The 19,811-nt window shown below is 44.2% G+C and overlaps 2 protein-coding genes across 4 annotated transcripts; one reads left to right on the top strand and one right to left on the bottom strand.

Annotated features, from left to right (window-relative positions):
• Positions 1-1,401: 1,401 nt before the first annotated feature.
• On the bottom strand, positions 1,402-5,132 carry LOC118217190 (nucleoside diphosphate kinase B). 2 transcript variants are annotated; one of them, XM_035399018.1, is made up of 5 exons: positions 4,977-5,132; positions 3,486-3,612; positions 2,661-2,762; positions 1,847-1,959; positions 1,402-1,675 (listed from the first exon to the last, which is right to left on the bottom strand). In XM_035399018.1, the coding sequence occupies exons 2-5, from the start codon at positions 3,606-3,608 to the stop codon at positions 1,558-1,560; spliced, it is 456 nt and encodes a 151-aa protein (XP_035254909.1). In that variant the 5' UTR covers positions 3,609-3,612; positions 4,977-5,132; the 3' UTR covers positions 1,402-1,557. The 2 variants fall into 2 exon arrangements, with proteins under 2 accessions (XP_035254909.1, XP_035254910.1); XM_035399019.1 differs by having other exon boundaries at positions 3,486-3,609; positions 4,977-5,112.
• utp18 (UTP18 small subunit processome component) lies at positions 4,553-19,054 on the top strand. Of its 2 annotated transcripts, XM_035399017.1 has the most exons (15): positions 4,553-4,806; positions 6,563-6,821; positions 7,030-7,181; positions 7,357-7,452; positions 8,365-8,450; positions 8,903-9,009; positions 10,055-10,180; positions 11,132-11,306; positions 11,977-12,077; positions 12,735-12,825; positions 14,575-14,698; positions 15,906-16,080; positions 16,778-16,920; positions 17,895-17,931; positions 18,403-19,054. In XM_035399017.1, exons 2-14 carry the CDS (start codon positions 6,618-6,620, stop codon positions 17,917-17,919), a joined length of 1,605 nt encoding a protein of 534 aa, XP_035254908.1. In that variant the 5' UTR covers positions 4,553-4,806; positions 6,563-6,617; the 3' UTR covers positions 17,920-17,931; positions 18,403-19,054. The 2 variants fall into 2 exon arrangements, with proteins under 2 accessions (XP_035254908.1, XP_035254907.1); XM_035399016.1 differs by lacking the exon at positions 4,553-4,806 and having other exon boundaries at positions 6,373-6,821.
• The last annotated feature ends 757 nt before the right edge of the window (positions 19,055-19,811 follow it).

Genomic DNA, 19,811 nt, shown 5'->3' with positions numbered 1-19,811 from the left:
GTGAGCGCTAAGAACGAAAAAAAAAAACCAGTGACGTCGAAGAGCTCTTTTCAAACGTCAAAAATGGGACACGCCGTACCTGCCGCTGAAAACGAGGACCCGGTAATAACCCAAAAGGCCACACGGGACCGGACGTGGGATCTGCAGAGCTGGTGTTAATGAATCCTGTTGGGAGAATGGAATCATTGGATGCCTTTATTCAATTGCACGATATGTTCCTCTCAAGCCACTGGAAGCCCTTTGTGTTGTCACTAGAGACCGTGTTTCTTATTGCAAAGGGCACATCACACTGGGGGGGGGGGGGGGACGACGACTGTATTTTACCAAGATCACCACTTAATTAAAAAAAAAATGTTCCCTGAACAGATTTCTAAATATTTTCATTTATGGTGGTCAGTTCTGTGAAGCATTCTATGAAAGCTTGTTTATGAAATATTGCCTATTGCATTGTGTTTGCCTCAAATTGTTACACGTAGTCAAATGAAAATTTTAAGATGCCGTTTTTACATAATTTTAAAATAAGATCAAGTACTTACACAAATGGATGTATATGCAGTCCTGCATTATAAACCACTGTTCATTGAAAAACAGTAGCGATTAACAGTAATGAGAAAATGTAAAAAACTGAAAAAGGGATCGGCAGGCCTTATTAAAACGTTTTGTTTTTTCTTAAACGACTGAAGAGCAAAGAAACCGTTAGCACGGCCTTATAGCATTTTTGCATCCCCTAAAATGAGGCGCTGAGGAATGCACAGCACACGTCCTTCTCTGCTGTGCCTTGGTGGCTCACTCCAGTCCCTTACTTTTAACCTCCTGGAGTCCTTTCCTAGCTCCTTAGCTCCACCCAGCTGGGGGGGGCGCAAGGGAAGGACGCGAGGACAGAGGAATCTATGAAACGTGCATTCGGCAAACGGAACGTCCCCGCCCATTCAAGCGTCAGTTACAGACGTGACAGATGGGGACAGGTGGATCCACAGTGATCATTTATGAGTCATGCGCTCAGAAAAAAAAAAATACTTCCGCAAAGAATGCACTCGCGTTTCCTTGCTCAAGCATCCTTTGGGAGCCTCCAAGTTCCTTGCTCCTTCAAGGAACATTCAACAGGCCGGAATGTCCTTAAAGGTGGCGGAACTAGATTGATTTCTGTGTCAGTCGAGGACAAAGGACGAAAAAAAATAAGCAATTGGAACAAGCCTATGGCTTCTAGTTACCCATCTGCAGCAATGACTGTGCTGGATCCCTTACAACCTACCATCACCACTTGGTGGTAACATGTCCAACACAATCAGTCTTTGACACCTGAAGGGTTCATTCACCTGAACATTCTGCCAGTGCTACACAGGCCATTAAACAGTTACCAATGGATTGAAAGGTCGGATTCATTTTAATTAAACACAACCATGATTTTTATTTTTTTTTATTTTTGTACTTATTGACCATTAAGAGATCATGATTCACAATGGAAAAAAAAAAAAAAAAAAAGGACGGTAAAAATCCTCTTCAAGGCCTTGGGTCGTGACTGGGTGCAGGGGTTGATGGGAAACGGAGGCAGGATGGTTACTCGTAGATCCAGCTCTGCGCGCAGCTCTTGTAGTTCACCACCTCCTCCGGCTTGAACCACAGGCCGATCTCTTTCTTGGCACTCTCCACAGAGTCGCTACCGTGGATGATGTTCCTGGAAAAAGAAAAAAAAAAAAAGGGGGTTTGGCACACGGTCATGCCAGGTCACGTTAAGAAGGGCCGGTCTGGCTCTACCGGCGGGGCGGGGCGGGGCAGTGCCCGACCCCTTGTTCAAATCGCCGCTCCACAAACAAAACAAAAAAAACCCAAAACAAACCGGTCTCACCTGCCAACCTCGATGCAGAAGTCCCCGCGGATGGTCCCGGGCTTGGAGGCAGCTGGGTTGGTCTCGCCCAGCATGATCCTGCCGGTCTTCACAACATTGAGGCCTTCCCATGCCTGAGCAGAAAGCACTGAGTCAGCTAAAGATTAACGGTTACCTACATGTGCAAGGGCTCCAATGTTACACTCTCAAACCACCCCCCCCAAATTTAAAACAAGTTTTAGTTTTGCCAATTAACATTTTAGATTCCTGTGCAACAGACATTTTAGCACCATCACCAAGATGAAAGATTAATTTAAGAGCAGATGTGGTCCAGAACGTATGAAATTGAGCACTTCAAATGTGGCAAAAAACAGGTGAGAAACCATTTTAAAAGAAATGGATGATGGTCTAACAGAACAGAGCACAGAGATGAACTGCTCCCACTTCCATAGACAAGGTCTTAATGAGAAATTTCACTGAGCCATCGCTTGAGACCAGTGTCAATTTTACAGGTCAGTAATATTGCCTACAGTCTTATTCTCCCAACCTGGTTCCCTGAAGAGAGACAACACTTAAAAACAAGGTCATTTCAGCATCTATGACCTAATAAATGTCTCCATGTAAACCTGTATGCATTTCCATCAGTCATTAGTGGTAGGGAAATAATCTGCAACACTTCATGATTTTTGCTTCATGTGCAACCATAGAACATGCACTTTGGTTAATGGGAAAGACTGATGGGGGGGGAAAAAAGCTTAAAAAATTAGAGCAGACAGCATTAGCTCTAATATTATCCAGCTTAATGGCTTTCATGTCGGCATGCAAGGGAAATTACCATGGCAACAACAGGGCCAGATTTCATGTACTGGATCAGCCCGGGAAAGAATGGCAAGTCCTTCAGATCCATGTAGTGCTGCTTCAGGAGCTCTTCAGTCGGCTGCGTGGAACACGACAGAGCAGTCAAGCTTAGGGAACGCACACAATTAAAAGGAAACCGGCTCGCTTCAATACACGCCCTTCACCTCTTCAAAATATTTCGAGTTGTTTTCATCGGCACAATGAGAACGGCATACTTTCTAACCAAAAAATGAAGATTTGGGCCAAATCAAAATCAGCAACGTTGATGTTGCAGAATGGGTCTAAAAGTTAGACCGAGAGTCATTCAGTTATGGTGACGTGTTGAACTTGAGAAATCTGAGTAAACAAACTTCATTATCATAGGCAACCTGAACCTTTATACACACACATCATAAATACAACTATTAGCTCCCACTTGACACTTTCAGCAGTCAAACAGGGCAGTATCCATCAATATAAATTAGGCCAAATGATCAAATTTGGCAACTGTTGAATATCAAATTTCAAAGAATGCCATTTGAGGGGCTTTGCATTACAAACATTGTGTGTGTGTGTGTGGACACCTGGCTGCTCTTGGTAGTGAATACCAGCCACAGGCACATACACAGACCAGCAAACCGACTGATCTTAACGGCAACAAGGTTTTTTAATTATACGTGCACAGAATAGAAACTTAATTGATGGCATGGTAACCCGCCAAGACACGGACCAGTTCAGACCAGCTGCATTATGGGTGTGTCATCCACATTCCCAGGATCTGCAAAAACCAATGCAGCGAAATGAATAGTTTCGCGTACCGTACCTGCACGAACTTCATGGCGACCAGTTTGAAGCCCTTCTGCTCGAAGCGCTTGATGATGTCGCCGATAAGGCCCCTCTGCACACCGTCAGGTTTGACTGCGATAAACGTGCGTTCGTCGGACATCCTGCTGTTAGAACGAGAAGAACTGTAAGCCACACAACTACAAAATTGCACCAACAAAAAAAATTACATAATTTAAAAAAGACAAACTGGAAACATGCAGACTTGCGGGTAGTCAAACGCTTCACTGAAACCAGCTGAACTCAGCCCCCCGAATGAGCGCTGTCAATGTAGCTTAGTTTAAGTAGTTACTCCTGGACAACGGAACCGTTTTTTTGATTATCTGCTGCAACGCGGATACGACAAAGCACGTCATCTTCGAAGTATGCATACAAATTATGTTAAACATATGCTACAACCGGTTCAGTTAAAAATAGGCCACTTTCATCTCATAGAAATGAGGCCCTATTTTTACTTCAATGCAGGGGACAGCGAAAATACGCACAGTTCATGAATACGGAAACATTTCAGTCTATATAAATGAACAATATTAGTTTTAGGATATTAACACACCGGTGAGGAAGAATAAGTCTCTTGTAATGCCTGGTGGCCACATCTGCCTTAGGGGAAAGCGCCAGTAGAAAACCAATTCAAGTTCAACAAATCATTTTCGCTGAACCGTGGAAGGTTAATGCCAGGGCGAAGACAAAATCTAGTGCAACACTGGGCTACTGTTAAGGTTCAACATTAAGGAAAGCCTCTAAACTAGCCTGATGGCCCACATTGTTGGTTTCCTTTAGCAACATGTCGTTTGACATATGGCGAGCAATAATTTGAGAAAATAAAAATGCCGTTTTTACGACATCGGCCATATTTGATTGACTACGACACTCTTGCCACATGGCCGTTCAATTTAGTCGAATAGAATTTTGCTAACGCTAACACCGAAGACCGGGGCACGGTAATGGCGTTCCTAAATTAATTTAGGATTAGACGGAAATTAAGACAATTATCCATTAACCTTTTAAGGAGACTATCCATACGTGTGCTTGCTAGTTGAAAAAATGCCGGTTAGGCAACAGGGCAGCAATGAAAGATCTCAAGTTCAACCCGCTGTAGAACAAGTCAGACAGAGCGCTAGCAGGAAGCTGCAGCTCGCCAACGACCACAATAGCCTATTTTCAGCTAGAAACACTACCCAACTACAAATGCACAGTAATTATCAGCAACCAGTAAATAACTTGCAGCGCTAACTTCCAAAAAACGAAAATCCTGGAATTAGTTAACGGCTATAACGTTTCCGCTCATTACCAACGAAGTTGTGAGTATGTCGGCCAACGTTCGCTAGCTACAGAAATACATTCCAAGTAGCAATAATATAAAAATGAAATACGGTTACCTATCCAGCTACCCAACTGGTTAGCCAAACCTCAAAGATAAGATACTAGCAATGTTTCGCAATACCCAAGAAAACCATACTAGTTGGAATACCTTGATATCTGGGCCTCTTGAAGGGAATATGAACCGTTGCTGCAGCGCACCGACCGACAAAGGGACCAAGCACAGAGGACAGTCTGAATTTAAAGATGTAGCTAGTGTGGGCGGGGACGAGTATGGCGTGGTGCCGTTGGATATTCTGTTCTAAGGAATATCATATTCAAACAGTTATAGGATATTCAATTTCATATTAGTTGTCCACAAACATGCCTACAATATCAGGTGAAGAAACGATAATATTTTATGTATCTGCCTATAGGTAAAGGTAAAAAATCAGCAGTCGCTAGCTTTTATTTAACGATGACAAGCTAGCTACTAATAGAGCTAAGATTTGAGATTTAATTTGAGATTCTAGAAAATGATTACCAGAGATGGTAAACTTCAGTATTTTATATCCACGGTGCATTGAATACACGAAACCGTAGTGCGCATCCAAGCTTCACTAGCGCTGAATTCTAACGGCGAGTGGATGTCTTAGTGTGTAGGGGGTCCGAACATCTAGAAATAGTCTATAAAAATACAGCATTAACACATGAAGAAGTACCACCACTATAGTATAGGAGCTTCCTAGCCACGATGCATCTAAATGTACTTTGGAATATAATAAATAGTTAGAATGTAGACATAAAGACAGCTGTGTATACCGAACCTTCAATTTTGACTGAGACTTTTTAGAATTTAAATTTCTATACAATCGTTTTGTGTTGCGCGTGTTTTTTGTGGTAAATACACATTCACCAATCACCACTATAAATGCAAGCATCTTATGCTTGCGCAGAATTGCACATATCTAATTGGCCCAGACATACCACTTTATCGCCTTCAGTCACCAGCAGCCTAGAGTATTCTTTTTCAAAAATGCAAGCCATGCGTGCTCCAGAAGAGGTTTCTAAAAGGAGAACCTTTTCAATACACCCCTATGCTGTAAAACGCCCAGGGACAACTATTCCCATTGAATTTGGGACTCGGTTTCTTTTCAGAAGCCAAGGTTTTTTTTTTTTTTTTTTTTGTTTTTGTTTTTTTAACCAATGTGACGTAATATTTTGCAAAGCGTTACGGGTAATCACACCAGAAGGGCCCGCAGTGTTCTGTGGTCCGCACAGAGTCTCTTCCACAGAACGACTAAAGATGAAACTGTGAAAGGGTGTCCGCCATGTTGGATTCGCTTACCCTTATTTCAGAGCCAAAATGGCCCGCTTACGTAAAATTGCATAGAAACATTTCATCACAGTCAGCCTCATGGCGTTTAAATGTGTAATTAATTACATGTTTTATTTGTTAATAAATTATGCAGTAAATTAACTTGACCGATAAAATGAGCAGAAACTAATTTAATAATTTGTTTTAAAAAAATTTTGTTGATGAACTTTGTCAAAGGTGAAAGGTCATTTTACCGGATATGCCGAATGTCTGTGTCTACCATGTGGAAAAAACTTATGATGAGGTCTAGATGGGTTGCAATGTGTAAATTAAATATTTATTTACTGAATTGAAGAAACCAGTGTTTTTAGCGACACGTTTTTTGAGAATACACTATTTTAAATTCGTGACTTTGAATTTAGCAACGATTCCGTTTGCAGGTTCACGAAAGCATTCCAAACATCATATCAAACATCAGCGAGCTATCCGCATAACATGGACGAAACCAGTCCAAGCCGTACATCTAAGGGGAAAGTTTTGAAAAGGGGTACCAGTGTTGATGAAGTCGAAGAAGAGGCCAAGAGGCTGAAACACCTCAAAAAAGTGAGGGCGTTGGGCGAAAAGGATGAATCTGAAAAGCTGCTTGAAGACCTGGTGTTTGGTGCTGAGGGCGAGCTGGTTGAAAAACTCACTTCTAAGGTACGTTTTCTAGCCAGCACATTCGCTACCGTAACAAGTGAATTATTGATTTTCATTGTATTGTTTAGCGAAACACCTTTTAGACGTTTCTGTGTTTTGCGTCACCTGCAATCTCTGCAAACATGTCTGTTAAACATGGGTTTCATATTGCAATGCAGCATGCATAAACTGCTGTCAGGCCTCAATGATTCATTTGATTCATTCAAAGCGTGAAGACGACGTGGGCAGGGGTCTTCTTGAGGAAGAATCCAGCGATTCAGAAGTTGATAATGAAGCAAGACTCGAGGTTCCTGCAGCCAAGAAAGCCGTCTGGGATGACGATGATGATGATGGCGACGAAGAGGCTTCAGGGGAGGCAGAGTAAGTGCCTGTGGCTTAAAGAGGTTTTGGAATCAGCAGGTTTGTGGACTTTTAAGATGGTTGATGTTCAGGTAAGCAGCTTACAGATCATATAAGAATGGAAATTGTGGCAGTGCTCCTGTGTTCTTAATGTATCATTTCTCTTTTTAAAAAAAATGAAATAAATTTGTTTTAGGGTGGACATGACTCACAAGTACCGCAGGGATTTTATGAAGAGTGATGCAGAAAAAACCCTCCCCAAGCAGAAACTACAGCAGAGGCTCCAAGAACAGTGAGTCTGTCGAATCACTTGTCACGGGTACTGATTCACTTGTTGGACCACTGATTTTATTGATTCACTGGTCAGGACTCATCTGTTTCATATGCAAAAAATGCATTACACCTTTACAATCACTTTGAAGATGGTCTTATCCAGAGAGACTCGCAGAGCTCTCAGGCCTCTATACGAAAGTGCAATATTGCCAAGGATGTGCAGAGGGCCTGATGATTTTAATTAACTTTCAATTAAGTGTAAAACCTAACCAAACAAACCAAGAATTAGTCCTGTAAGCAACAATAAGCCACACAGTACAGGTGAACTGTCTTCCCACAGCTATACTTGTAACATTATCCCAAAAAGAAGTCCTGAAAGAAAGGATAGCTAAAGAGGGTCCATAGGGGAGCCATTTTGTAGTCTGAAGAGGACGGCTCTTCATTTTATGTTGGAAAGACAGGCGTGGGACGACTGAGTGGTTATTAATTTCTTTGAATATTGATCCACTTGTCAGTGCTACTGGGCTCACTCCTCAGTCAGATTACCGGTTCACCTGTCAGTCGACATGCTGGTTTAGTGAATACGCTAATTTATCAGCCTGAATACTGATTCACCTTTCTGTTGTTTGTGACCCTGATGACTTGGTTCTTAGACTTGTTGTCATTGTCGTCTAAACCTTTTGGATGCACTTATGCGAGTCGGTCCTGGTAACACCATCTGCATAATGTAAATGTAGGTGTTACCTGCGTGTTGGAACTCTGATCCAGCGAGTATAGTGATCTGTCAGAGTGCTGATTGAGCCTGTCAATCAGAACACCAATTCACCAGTCAGAACACTGATTCTCCTATTAAAATTTGGGCTCACATTCTCCCCCCTTTTTTTTTTCTTCTTTTTTTTTTTTTTTTTACACTTTTTCTTTCTTTTTTAAGGTTCCGGAGAGCAATGGGTGGAACTCCATCCTGGGCAGAGGAAGGACTGAAAAAGAAGAAGAAAAAAGATAAGAAGCATGCTGATGGTAGGGAGCGGAATATATGTGCATGTCACACGGCAGTGTGTTACTCCTTTTTGAGGTCTGAGTTCTTGGGTACAAAAATGGCCTCCTTATGGGGCAGATTGTTGCTCCATGCTGAAGTGCCTCAGTAGGGTGGTAATCATTGTGAGAAATCCCATTAAGTCAGCTTGTACGCCTGTGCAGTGCATCTTCTGCACATCTCGTGGTGTTTCGTATCCGCCATCCAGGTATATTTAATTATTATTATATGAATTATTATTTTATACCGGATTTTATTAGTTATTTATTTTATTTTTCTTCCATGTGACCATTTAGGCCATTTAGCTAATGTTGAAATGAATTATTCTGTAATTGAATAAAATCTACCAAATTTCCTAATCAGTAGTTATTTGCAAAACTATTAAATGATTGTAAAGGGTATTTTTAAAAGATGTTTTCACTTTTTATTTAACTAGATGATGATGATGACGACGATGACGATGATGATGAAGATGACAACTTGTTGCGTAAAACGGGGAACTTTGTAGCTTCATCAGAAAGTCTTCCCAAAGGAATCATACAGGTAAAATTTCCCAGTAAAAATCAGAATCGGCAAATCTTCCAATTACCAGCTCCACTTGATTACAGTTTACGGAATACACCTCTGTATCTTTCATGCAATCTTTCACACAAACACTGACCCACCTACATGTTAAAATTTACAGGTTAATCACAGACATATCTGCATATACAAACAAGCTGTGCATTTGAAGTGCTACAAATTAGAGTAAATACTGGCTGGTTATTGTCGGTGATGTTCATCACGCAGCGGAAGTTGCTCTATGTAGCCTTAGTACAGTACAGTACATGGAACAGATTATGCGTGAAATATAATTAAACTAGTCTTTTTAATTAGAAAGAAGTGATGAAGCTGAATTTGCTGGTTAACAAGCATGTTTAGTCACTTGTGGTAAAAAGAGAAAACAAAACGTGAACCATTTTCCAGGGTTGAGCCAGTTCTTCAGTAAAGTGTATTAAATGCTAAACAGGTTAACATATCTACTTTAGCTGCTTCTGTTGCTTCTGTTTTGCGTGCAGACTGTTCCTCATTCATTCTGGTATAACGGCTAGCGTGAGTAAGACCTGGCCTGCAACTCCTGTGTGTGGGATTACCGACTAGGACACATGTCTGGCTTTGCTTTCTGTCTGCTTTTTTTTGGCTGATTATTTGTCTTTATATAAGAGTTATTTCTCTCACGTTTCTGCATGCTTACCGTATAATTATCCAGTACAGAAACATATTTGTGACCTGAGTAAAAAACACTCCTAACTTGGACGCTTCAGGGGTATCTGGTCCGAAATAAGAAGCACTGGAGCACTCATGGCTCAGGGCAAAAGACGCTATTTCAATGAACGGGGTGTGACTGACGTTTCGACATCCAGGATGTCTTCCCCAGAGTCAAAAATACGCACAAGTGCAAGGGCCGCCCATCAATTACACAATGTAAGGTGCCCATGTGTATAAAACCAGAACACTTTGCGTTGGGCATCTTCTTCTTTATCATATTTATGACTAGCATGGCACCTGCTCTGTTTTTATTATTATTTATTTTTATTTTTTTGTTCAGATGAAGAAGTGCTTGGAAGCCAACAATGACCGCCCGTCGGAGGGCAGGCTGACCACAGTGCAGTTCCACCCCTCTGCTCAGGTCGTCATGACGGCGGGAGTGGACCACAACATCAGCCTCTTCCAGGTAACTGGGTGGGAGGGGATGGTGGTGATGGTGGGGGGGAAGTGGGGGGGTTGTGCTGGGGGCATTATTGGGGCAAATATCGCCTTGTTAACCTTTGATCCTATACTACTGGAGATTCACAACTACAGTGTAGCAATGGTGTCAAGACCAGTGTAGCGCACAGATTTTCAAGGGCAGGGGTAATCATTGAGGTCACTGCGTTTTATTTTCTTGTTGTAAGACGAAGGCCTAACATGCTACATGGCAGGGATCATCAACTCTGGCCCTCAAATCCAAATCCAGCCCTGGTTTTCTTTTCTCCCGGGTATTTATTGCTACTGATTGGCCAGACTGTCTTTCACACCTGATTCCCAGGCAACGGGAGGGTGGAAAACCAGCAGTTCTCGGCCCTCGAGGACCGTGAGTTGCTGATCCCTGATATATGGCATTTGGCCAGTGTTAAAATTAGAACAGGCCCTGAGCTCCTTATTGTTGATGAGATGGAATAGGCAGAGTCTGTGGGGAAAAACCTACAGAACCGTGTTTGTCTAGAGGAGAAAACCCAAATATTGAGCTGAGGACAAATTCAATCCAGGCTATTTTTTTCCCCAGGCCCTGCACTTTTTATGACCTGGATTTTCTTGTCAAGCAAAAAACTTTTCTAGTTTCAGTTGATGATGTATTCTCATTGCCATTAGGGGGGTTGTATCATTTGTCATTTATTGTCAAAATGTATTGTTCAAATGCATAAGCCGTGTGTTTATTGGATATCTTTGAAACTGTCAGACGATAAGCTTAATCCATCTGAGTCGCAGGTTGACGGGTGAATTTAAATTATTGAAGTGAATCTAAATTAGGGACGTGGTTGTGCTTATTAATGATTCGTGATCTAATATTCCCAGTTTACATTTGGTAACAAATACGAAAGAGTATGAGTATGAATGCGAGTTATATTTGTTCCTTGTCTTTGAGGTTGATGGAAAGACCAACCCCAAGATCCAGAGTCTTCACCTGGAGAATTTCCCAGTGCACAAGGCCCAGTTCAGCGCTGATGGGGAGCAAGTGGTCGCCACCAGCAACTATAATAAGCTATTCTACGTCTACGATATGATGGAGGGGAAGGTCATCCCTGTCTACTCGATCAGAGGTGAGGACCCAGGACCGGCTCACCACACGTGGACAGTCTTCAAACGGTTTTGAAAGTTTTCACATTTCAGTTAATTAACTTTAAAGGACTTGAGATGTTTCTAAAATAGCACAAATCGATCTGATTCTTAGCCCCTGGATATTTAGAGATTTTGTGATTGTCTGCAAAAGCCTTATTTTGTCAGAGCTATGTCCGTTGGATCTGACCCTGATTTGGAAGCCAGTATATTCTATTCTTAATGGGTCCGGTTTGCAGGGGGGTTGAAAGGACTGATCCTGTAAATTTATTTGAACGTTTATTAGATTAGATTACATTACATTAGAATGTTAGTTTATAAATATCTGTGATCTTATGCCTTTGAAGGTTAAATCCCTCTTAACGGTTGTTTGCAACACTTGGGATGTGCACACTACTGTAAAATTTTGGGGGGGATTCTTACTTTTGGGGGAGAGGGGCCTTTGAAACGACCTGAAAAAGGCCCTGTGGGATTGGTGGGTACCCTGGCTGGGTACCCTGGCTGGGAGCTGAGCCCTTTAAACTGCCGCTGTGCTCCGTTTGGGCCTGATGTTCCCTAGTGCACACGTGCATCCCGGCACTTCTTTGAGTGGGTTTTTTTAAGAGCCCTTCCAGAGCTCTGTCGAGTTCATTCCCTGTTTTTCTTCCCGATTAGGTTTAAATGAGAAAAAAGTGAAAGAGTTCCAGATTTCGCCAGATGGCATGTTTCTTCTGCTCAGTGGCACCTCCGGGTATCTTCACTTGGTAACAATGAAGGTTAGTCACGCCGTTAGTGAAATGCAGTATATTATCTAACAACGGAGGTTTGGTGACCTCGTTTCTAAAGTACGTTCAGTAAACACGAAGGGCGGTGACTGGACTTGTACAGCCTGTTATTGGGCCTGGAAGCTGAGGTGTAATTGCTCTGGTTGAATGCTTTGAATTGCGTGAGTTAAATTAAACTTCTCAGGATTTTTCCATTCCCTACCCAGGTATACACAGGTGAATAGACTGTAGGTGAAGGTGTTGCTGTGAGTTCAGTTGTATATTTTCAAAATTACTTCAGAATCTAGCGTAGATCTAGTTTTGTCACAGCGGTTATTCTCACCAAGGCCTTTTGCCACAAGGCCTTTATAATATTTTGTAGAATATTTTTTTGCAAGTCACTCTGGATAAGAGAATCTGCCAGATGCCTAAATATAAAATTAAAACGGCTAAATATTTTCCTACAAAATATTAGAAATGATATGTTTTATGTTTTTTTTTTTTGTTGGTATGAGTCAGTGTGAGTCAGCCCTAATCTAAACTTCAGTAGAATCATCTGTGTGTGATTCCTTGGCTTTTCACTGTTCAGCTATGGCCATTTTGTTAAATTTTTTTGTGGAGTTGAGGTTTTGTCTGATTCTGAAGTCTTTGGGGTTCTGAATGTTTCAGACTAAAGAGCTCGTCCGAAGCTTCAAGATCAATGGGGAAGTCAGAGGAGCTGCATTTTCACAGGACGGCAGCAGAATATACATCAGCTCAGGTGAGACTGTATACCGGCACACTGCACAGATGGGTGTCTAGATCCCCACAGGTGAGCTGCTCACTGCACAGGCGGGAGCGTATATCAGCTAGGGTTGAAGTCTACAGCTGCACAGGCGAGTATGTACAATGCGCATCGGCTGTGGTGAGGGTCAGTGCCTGCTCAGGTGAGGATCTGTACCTGGGCAGGTGTGTTTATATGCACAAACGGCTGCTGAAGCCATCGGTCGGAGAGGAGAGGAGGAAAGAAGAGAAGAGCAGGAGAGGAGAGGAGAAGAGAGGAGAGGAGGAAAGAAGAGAAAAGAAGAGCGGAGCAGAGAAGCCCAGAGCAGAGCCGAAGGGCCCTCAGGTGCTCCCCGAGCAGCAGTTTGCTCTGCCCAGGGGAGCGGGACGGGTCCAGGCCTGTCCTGCTCCTGCCGTGTCAGCACTGACTGATGGGGGAGGTAGTCCTGCTGGAAATGAGGCGAGAGCAGGTGCATCGGGGCTAACTGCTACACCGGGGGGGGGGCGACCAGGCCGGGCCGGGAATGGCTTGCAGGTTTTCACCGGTCATTCATTGGAACGACCTTTCTATTTCGTTTGGGGCGACGTGGTCCCTCTCTCTCTCTCTCTGGGGCGTTCCACGCCGGACGGGAGAGGCCGGCGTGAGCTCGGGGCGTTCCAGCAGAGCCGCGTGTGCCACAGGGCCGAGGCGTGCGCAGGCGGGGGGACGTGCCCGAATCGTACGGATGGCGTCGAGTCTCTGGGGGGTTCTGCATTTCGAAACGGCACTCTGGAGGACGAGAAAAACGAAATCCCGGACTGTGTTTCTGTGCTGGGGTCACGCTGACCCAAAACGCTTCCCCCCGATGCCTCACAGATGCATCAGAATGGCCTTCTTTGCGAGGAGCCGAAGCTATTCGTGGTCAGATAATCTGTCTGCGTGATTGTGGAGCGTCTGTGGGGGACGTGTAAGACGCAGTACAGAACAGCACGAGCTTCCATCGTATTGCGCGGGACGGGTAGACCGAGGAAATGGAGTCCTGTGGACCGCGGGGGGGTTACGAGTTTCGGCCAATCCGGTAGCAGGGATTTATTCTGCGCGACGGCAGGGACCGTCTGTGTAAGATTCCGTTGCGCCAGGGAGGTGGAGGTGGAATTGTGGGATTGCAGGGCAAGGACGTCGGGGCGTGCGGGAGATTTTCCGCCGCGGAGCGCCGTGGTAGAGGAGAGAAGCGGGGAGCAGGGTTGGGTGTTTTGAGGCGACGGTATCAGCGCAAGGTTCCTCCAGCGTGGTCGTCGTGAGTTTGGCTGGATGGTCTGACGGCGTTAAAAGCGAGTAAAAGAAGGGGTACCGGGGGAATGGACTACGAGTGGAAACGGGGCTCACTGCACAGGTGGCATGTCCAGGGGGCCCAGCAAGTGGCACCGAGCGAGAATGAGAGTGACAGTTTGTTTTTGAATACGTCTGAGAGCCGCTTGGGAGAAAGCGTCGGTGGCTTTCTGTACATGCGGCTCCACGTTGTAGCGAGAGCAAGCTCTGCGTGTCTGGAGAGCTGTAGGCCTTTACTGATGAAAATTACTGCTTAAGTGGCCTCATTTTAAAATTTTACGTCATAACTTGAGTCTTTTGCATTGATGCAGCGTTAGGAATAGGACGCTTTCCACGTTCACCCGCATACTTCATAAGTCCATAATTGGTCCATAAATCTCCTAGTATGTTGTCGGTCTCCCTGTGATAATTGGATTTCCGCTGTGCCTTGTTTTGCAGATGAAGGGGAGGTGTTCATTTGGGATGTGAAAAAGAACAAATGCATAAACCGGTTCGCCGACGACGGCTCTTTGAGCGGCACCTCGATCGCCGTGTCCCGAAATGGGCAGTACATCGCTTGTGGGTGAGTAAAATGTTTTGTTTGTTTTAATGCATGTATATAAAGGTATTCATACCGTACTCTCAACTAGTGGGCGGGTGCATCATGTGTGGCGTACCCCAAGAGAAAGGTACAGGCCTGAATGCTTGGCCCCTACAGTGAGGAGAGGGGGGGGGGGGGGGGGTCCGGTCCGGTGGCACTGTCATGCTGTGGGGGACATTTTCGTGGCATGGTTTGGATCCACTTATCCCCTTAGAGGGAAAGGGTCACTGCAAATCAGTACAAAGTTATTCTGGGTGATCGCCTTTATCCTATGATGAAACATTTCTGCCCTGACGGGAGTGGTCTCTTCCAGAATGACAATGCCCCCATCCGCAGGGCACAAGGGATCACTGAATGGTTTGATGAGAATGAAAACGATGTGAATCATAAGTTGTGGCCGTCGCAGTCACCTGATCTCGACCCAATTGAACGCCTGTGGAAGATGCTGGACCGCCACAAGGACAGCTTTAATGGCACCTTGGCACAGGTCCTACTCTGGAATTCTACTGGAGGGATGGAACGCCATTCTACCAAAAGATATTCCCTCATTTAGCGCTCTCCACTACCATCACAACACCAAATGAGGGATTGTTTTGGTGGAATGGTGTTCCATCCCTCCAGTAGAATTTGTCACCCATCTGTATATTATAAACATACACATACAGCCACCCACCCACCCACACACACACACACCCGGACATATACATGTGCACACATATATACATAGACACACACACATACACTTAAGATAAAATATTTTTCCATTCACCGTTATGGCGGCCTCTGCTGGTGAGAAAGCTTTGTTACAGTTACAAGTACACAGGGAAATGGAACATGCGGTGTAGACAGCAAGGAGGGTTAGTGTGCAGTCTCCAGCACGAAACTGCAGGACATTGAACACAGCTTGACACAGGCGTGTAGAACACACCGCCCCATGATGAAGAGGAGGAGGAGGAGGAGAACAAGAAGAAAGAAGGTTGTGGTGCATCTGACAGCACCGAATCGACCATGCCAGTTCCTACCTGTTCACCTACAGGCTGTCATTAATGACGAACCCCAAAAATGGGTGGAGTTAATGTTTTTTGTTTTTTCTTGAGTTACTCAGTGATTTCAGCCAATCTCAGCGATTCACCACGGAGAGCGGAGTCATCTGATTGGTGTGTGCGGCTTTGTGCGTGTCTCCCCGCAGGTCCAGCTCCGGCGTGGTGAACGTGTATCACCACGACGCGTGTCTGCGGGAGTCCGAGCCCAAGCCGCTGAAGGCCGTCATGAACCTGCTGACCGCCGCCACCTCGCTGCGCTTCAACTCCAGCACCGAGGTCCTCGCCATCGCCTCCAGCGCCGCGGACGAAGCCGTTCGGCTGGTCGGTCTCCTCCCTCCTCGCCGCTTTCCCCCCGCCCGTCTTTTCATCCATCCATCCATTCATTCATTCATTCATTAATTCATTCATTCATTCATTCATCCATCCATCCATCCATCCAGTCAGTAATTCAGTAATTCAGTCATTCAGTCATTCATTCATTCATTCAGTCATTCAGTCATTCAGTCATTCAGTCATTCAGTCATTCATCCATTCATTCAGTAATTCAGTCATTCATTCATTCATTCATTCATTCAGTCATTCATTCTCTAAATGCGTAGTCCAAGTCAGGGTTGCGGTGGCAAAGGGTCTTTTATTTAGCTTTATTTATTTAGCTTTATTTATTTATTTATTTATTTTGTAAAAAAGAACTGGTTGAAATGAAATGTAAAGACTATACAGGCGTTACTGCTTGACTTCACATCAGGTTTTTTTTTTTGGATTTGGTTTCGCTGAGGTCTGTAATGTTTTTTTGTTTTTTGTTTTTTTTTCCTGACCAAATTTTTGAATTTTACTATTATTATTTCAGTCAGGATAAAATGCAAGACAATAAATGTCTCGTGAAGACAAAGACAATAGAAACAAAAAAATATAATGCCCTCCTCCTCACCAACCCCCCACCCCGCACCCCCCAGCTCTGTGATGTGTGGAGGGACAGCCGGAGTCACCGCTGCTTGCATTTTGCTTCCGTGTGTTTCAGGTGCACATCCCCAGCTTCACCGTCTTCTCCAACTTCCCCGTGTCCAAGCACAGCTTCGTCTTCCACCCCCAGTGCGTGGACTTCTCCCCCAACAGCGGCTTCCTCTCCGTGGCCAACAACAAGGGCCGCGCCCTGCTCTACAGGTGAGGCTGCAGCGTAGCGTAGCGTAGCGCAGCGGCTAAAGAACTGGTCTTGTAACCTAAAGGTTTGCGGGTTCAATTCCCGAGTAGGACGCTTGTTATTATTATTTTTATTATTATTATTAGAATTATTATTGCATTTATTTAGCTGTCGCTTTCATCCAAAGCAAAGTTCAAAAGTGCATATCAAGGTCATTGGAGCAACTACAAAACACAGGTTCGATAAGGCACAACACTCATAATACGGCCGTCGTACCCTTGAGCAAAGGCACTTAACCTGCACTGCTTCAGTGTATATCCAGCTGTGTAAATGGATGCAGTGTAAATGCTGTGTATGGGTTGTGTTGGTCCCTCTGGATAAGAGCGTCTGCTTAATGCCTGTAATGTAATGTAATGTAGGAGGAGGAGGAACGCTAGCACGTTAGCATTCAGAATGCTTCTCACAGGCGTCGGTTAATAAAATTAGCCTGAACTGAAAAATAACTGCTACAAACCCAGTTGCTGGCTAACTAGAAATCATGGTAAACCAGTCAGTTTGCCTGGATGATTCTTTATCGTGTAAATTAACTGCATTTACAAAGCGCATTTTCCAGCAACTACCGCAGCGAATTCCTCTCATTCACCCGTTCACGCACGCACACTCACACACCAACGTGAGCGTGAACTGTTTTAATAAACTCATGCTGTAGACCAGTAGTTTTCTAATCTGTACATTGGTGTGACATGACACCACCGATAAACAGCTTAATGACTTATGGGTAAACAACGGCTTTGCCTGGTGCAGTGTAAATGTGTGACCTGTGTTACCATGGCACCTGTGGGGGCGGAGTCCACCTGCGGTATGAAAGATTGGGAGAGCCGCCATTTTGTAAGCGGCACTTACCATCCTGTGGACCTGTTTTGAGCCCTGGATGTGAGAGGTTACACGAAATGGCGAAAAATTACTCATTCATAATTCCCTTTTTTTCATTTCTCAGGTTGAAACATTACACAGACTTTTAAGACATTTTGAAGGTATGTTTTTTTTATTTTTTTTATTTTGTAAATTGTTGCAGCTCTTAATTTTTCCGGTAGAATTGTTTTTAATCACTCTACTTTTCTAGTTTGCTCTAATGCATTATTCATGTTTCTCTTCTCTGAGTATGTAAATTATAAAACCGTTGGAGAAAAAAAAAAAAAACCAGTGTTTAACTGGCAATCGAGTGAAAGGTCGCGTTAGTTGTTGACCTTTTAATGCCGGCAGAATGGGGTGCGTAATGTTTTTTTTTTTTTTTAAACTGCCGGGCGTTTCTAGTGGAAATGCAGGGGGAAAGCGCAGCTCGGCCTGGCCTTGGGTGCGCAGATGGGCTCATAAACAGCTCGAGTATCAGCTGTACTGCCCGTGCACCGTCAGCACATACTGACCCGTGTAACGGCGAGGATGGTAAAATGGCTGGTTTTTTTTAAACGCTCGCGATCGTTGTAATCTCTTCCCTTATCCTGCAGGCACTCGTTTTTTTCAGCGTGAGGAAGACCGTGAGGAAGAACGAAGCACCCGACGGCCAGTTTTAACGGCGTGAGTGTGTGCGGTGCCGTCGTCCCCGTGCGGTCACACCGGCGCGACCGCTCAGACCGCGTCTTTCCGCGTCTTGGCCAAATCGGTTTCACGCTTCTTTTCGGAACCTTTTGGACTGCAGTATGTTTGCACGCAAAAATAAAATAAAAGTTATTTTCTACACGTTTGTTCCCAATAACATTCGTCTGCCGAATGATTGCCATTGTAATTTAAGCATATTCATCGAGTTAAATTCCCAATAATGTCATTTTTAGACTGGATTTGCAGCTCAGACTTGGGGCGTAGTCGTAAGAATGTCTTCTCACACTGGGTCCATGTATTAATTGGATACGGAAGGCCCGTCTCCATGTCCTATACGCTGTGGTGTTAAATCCTGTTAATTTCTCCTGTGTCCTGTAAATTTGTTCAGAGCTTCTGCATCGTAAAGACCTTTTTGTGGTGCCAGTCCAAGTCCAGTCTCCTGGATTCCGCCAATATTTGCCCAGTACTTCAACTTAAATATAAATCATTTCTTCAATAGAAGGACTTTTACAAACTTTGTAAATGAGAGAAATAAAAGAGATGCTTGCCTTTTACTCCTCACTTTATGGGTAAAATGTCCATCGATCCTTGCCCACGGCAACAGTTTGTTTATGGCTCACCAAAAAAAGGCTAACAGAAAAAAAACCCAAAGGAGAAATAAATATGCAGACATTTTATTGACTTTACATTTAAAAAAACTGGAGGCCAGGTCTGCGCGTGCTGCACGCACCCTGAGGTTAATGAGCAGAAGCGAGGGTCGCTTCTGTTTTTATGAGTTTACAAAATGGCGTCGGTAAATCACCGTGAGGAGAGGCCTAAAGGTGTACTGCCTTTAACGTGCGATTTGCCTTTATAGTGTCTTCAGAATTCTCCTCACTGACGCCATTTTATGACTCAATGAACCAGCCTGCAGACCCATGAGCTGGCGCTGAGTCTTGTGTTGGCAATTTTTTGACCCAAGGAAATAAATAGTTTTTGCCCAAATTTCTGACGCTTGTGTCTGTTGGGCTCTTCCAGGGTCTGAAGCCACACAACATGGCCAAAAGTATGTGGACACCTGACATCCAACTTCTCATCCAGAATTATGGCCGTTAATATGGAGTTGGTCCACCCGTTGCTGCTATAACAACCTCCACTCTTCTGGGAAGGTTTCGTACGAGATGTTGGAGCATTGCTGCAGGGATTTGCTTCCATTCAGCCAGTAGAGCACTAGTGAGGTTGGGCACTGATTAGGCGATTAGGCCTGGCTCACAGTTGGCTTTCCTGCTGATCCCAAAGGTGTTGGATGGGGTTGAGGTCAGGGCTCCGTGCAGGCCAG

Source organism: Anguilla anguilla, chromosome 17 (genome assembly GCF_013347855.1).
Source record: "Anguilla anguilla isolate fAngAng1 chromosome 17, fAngAng1.pri, whole genome shotgun sequence".
NCBI lineage: Eukaryota > Metazoa > Chordata > Actinopteri > Anguilliformes > Anguillidae > Anguilla > Anguilla anguilla.
This window is presented reverse-complemented; position numbering and strand designations above follow the sequence as displayed.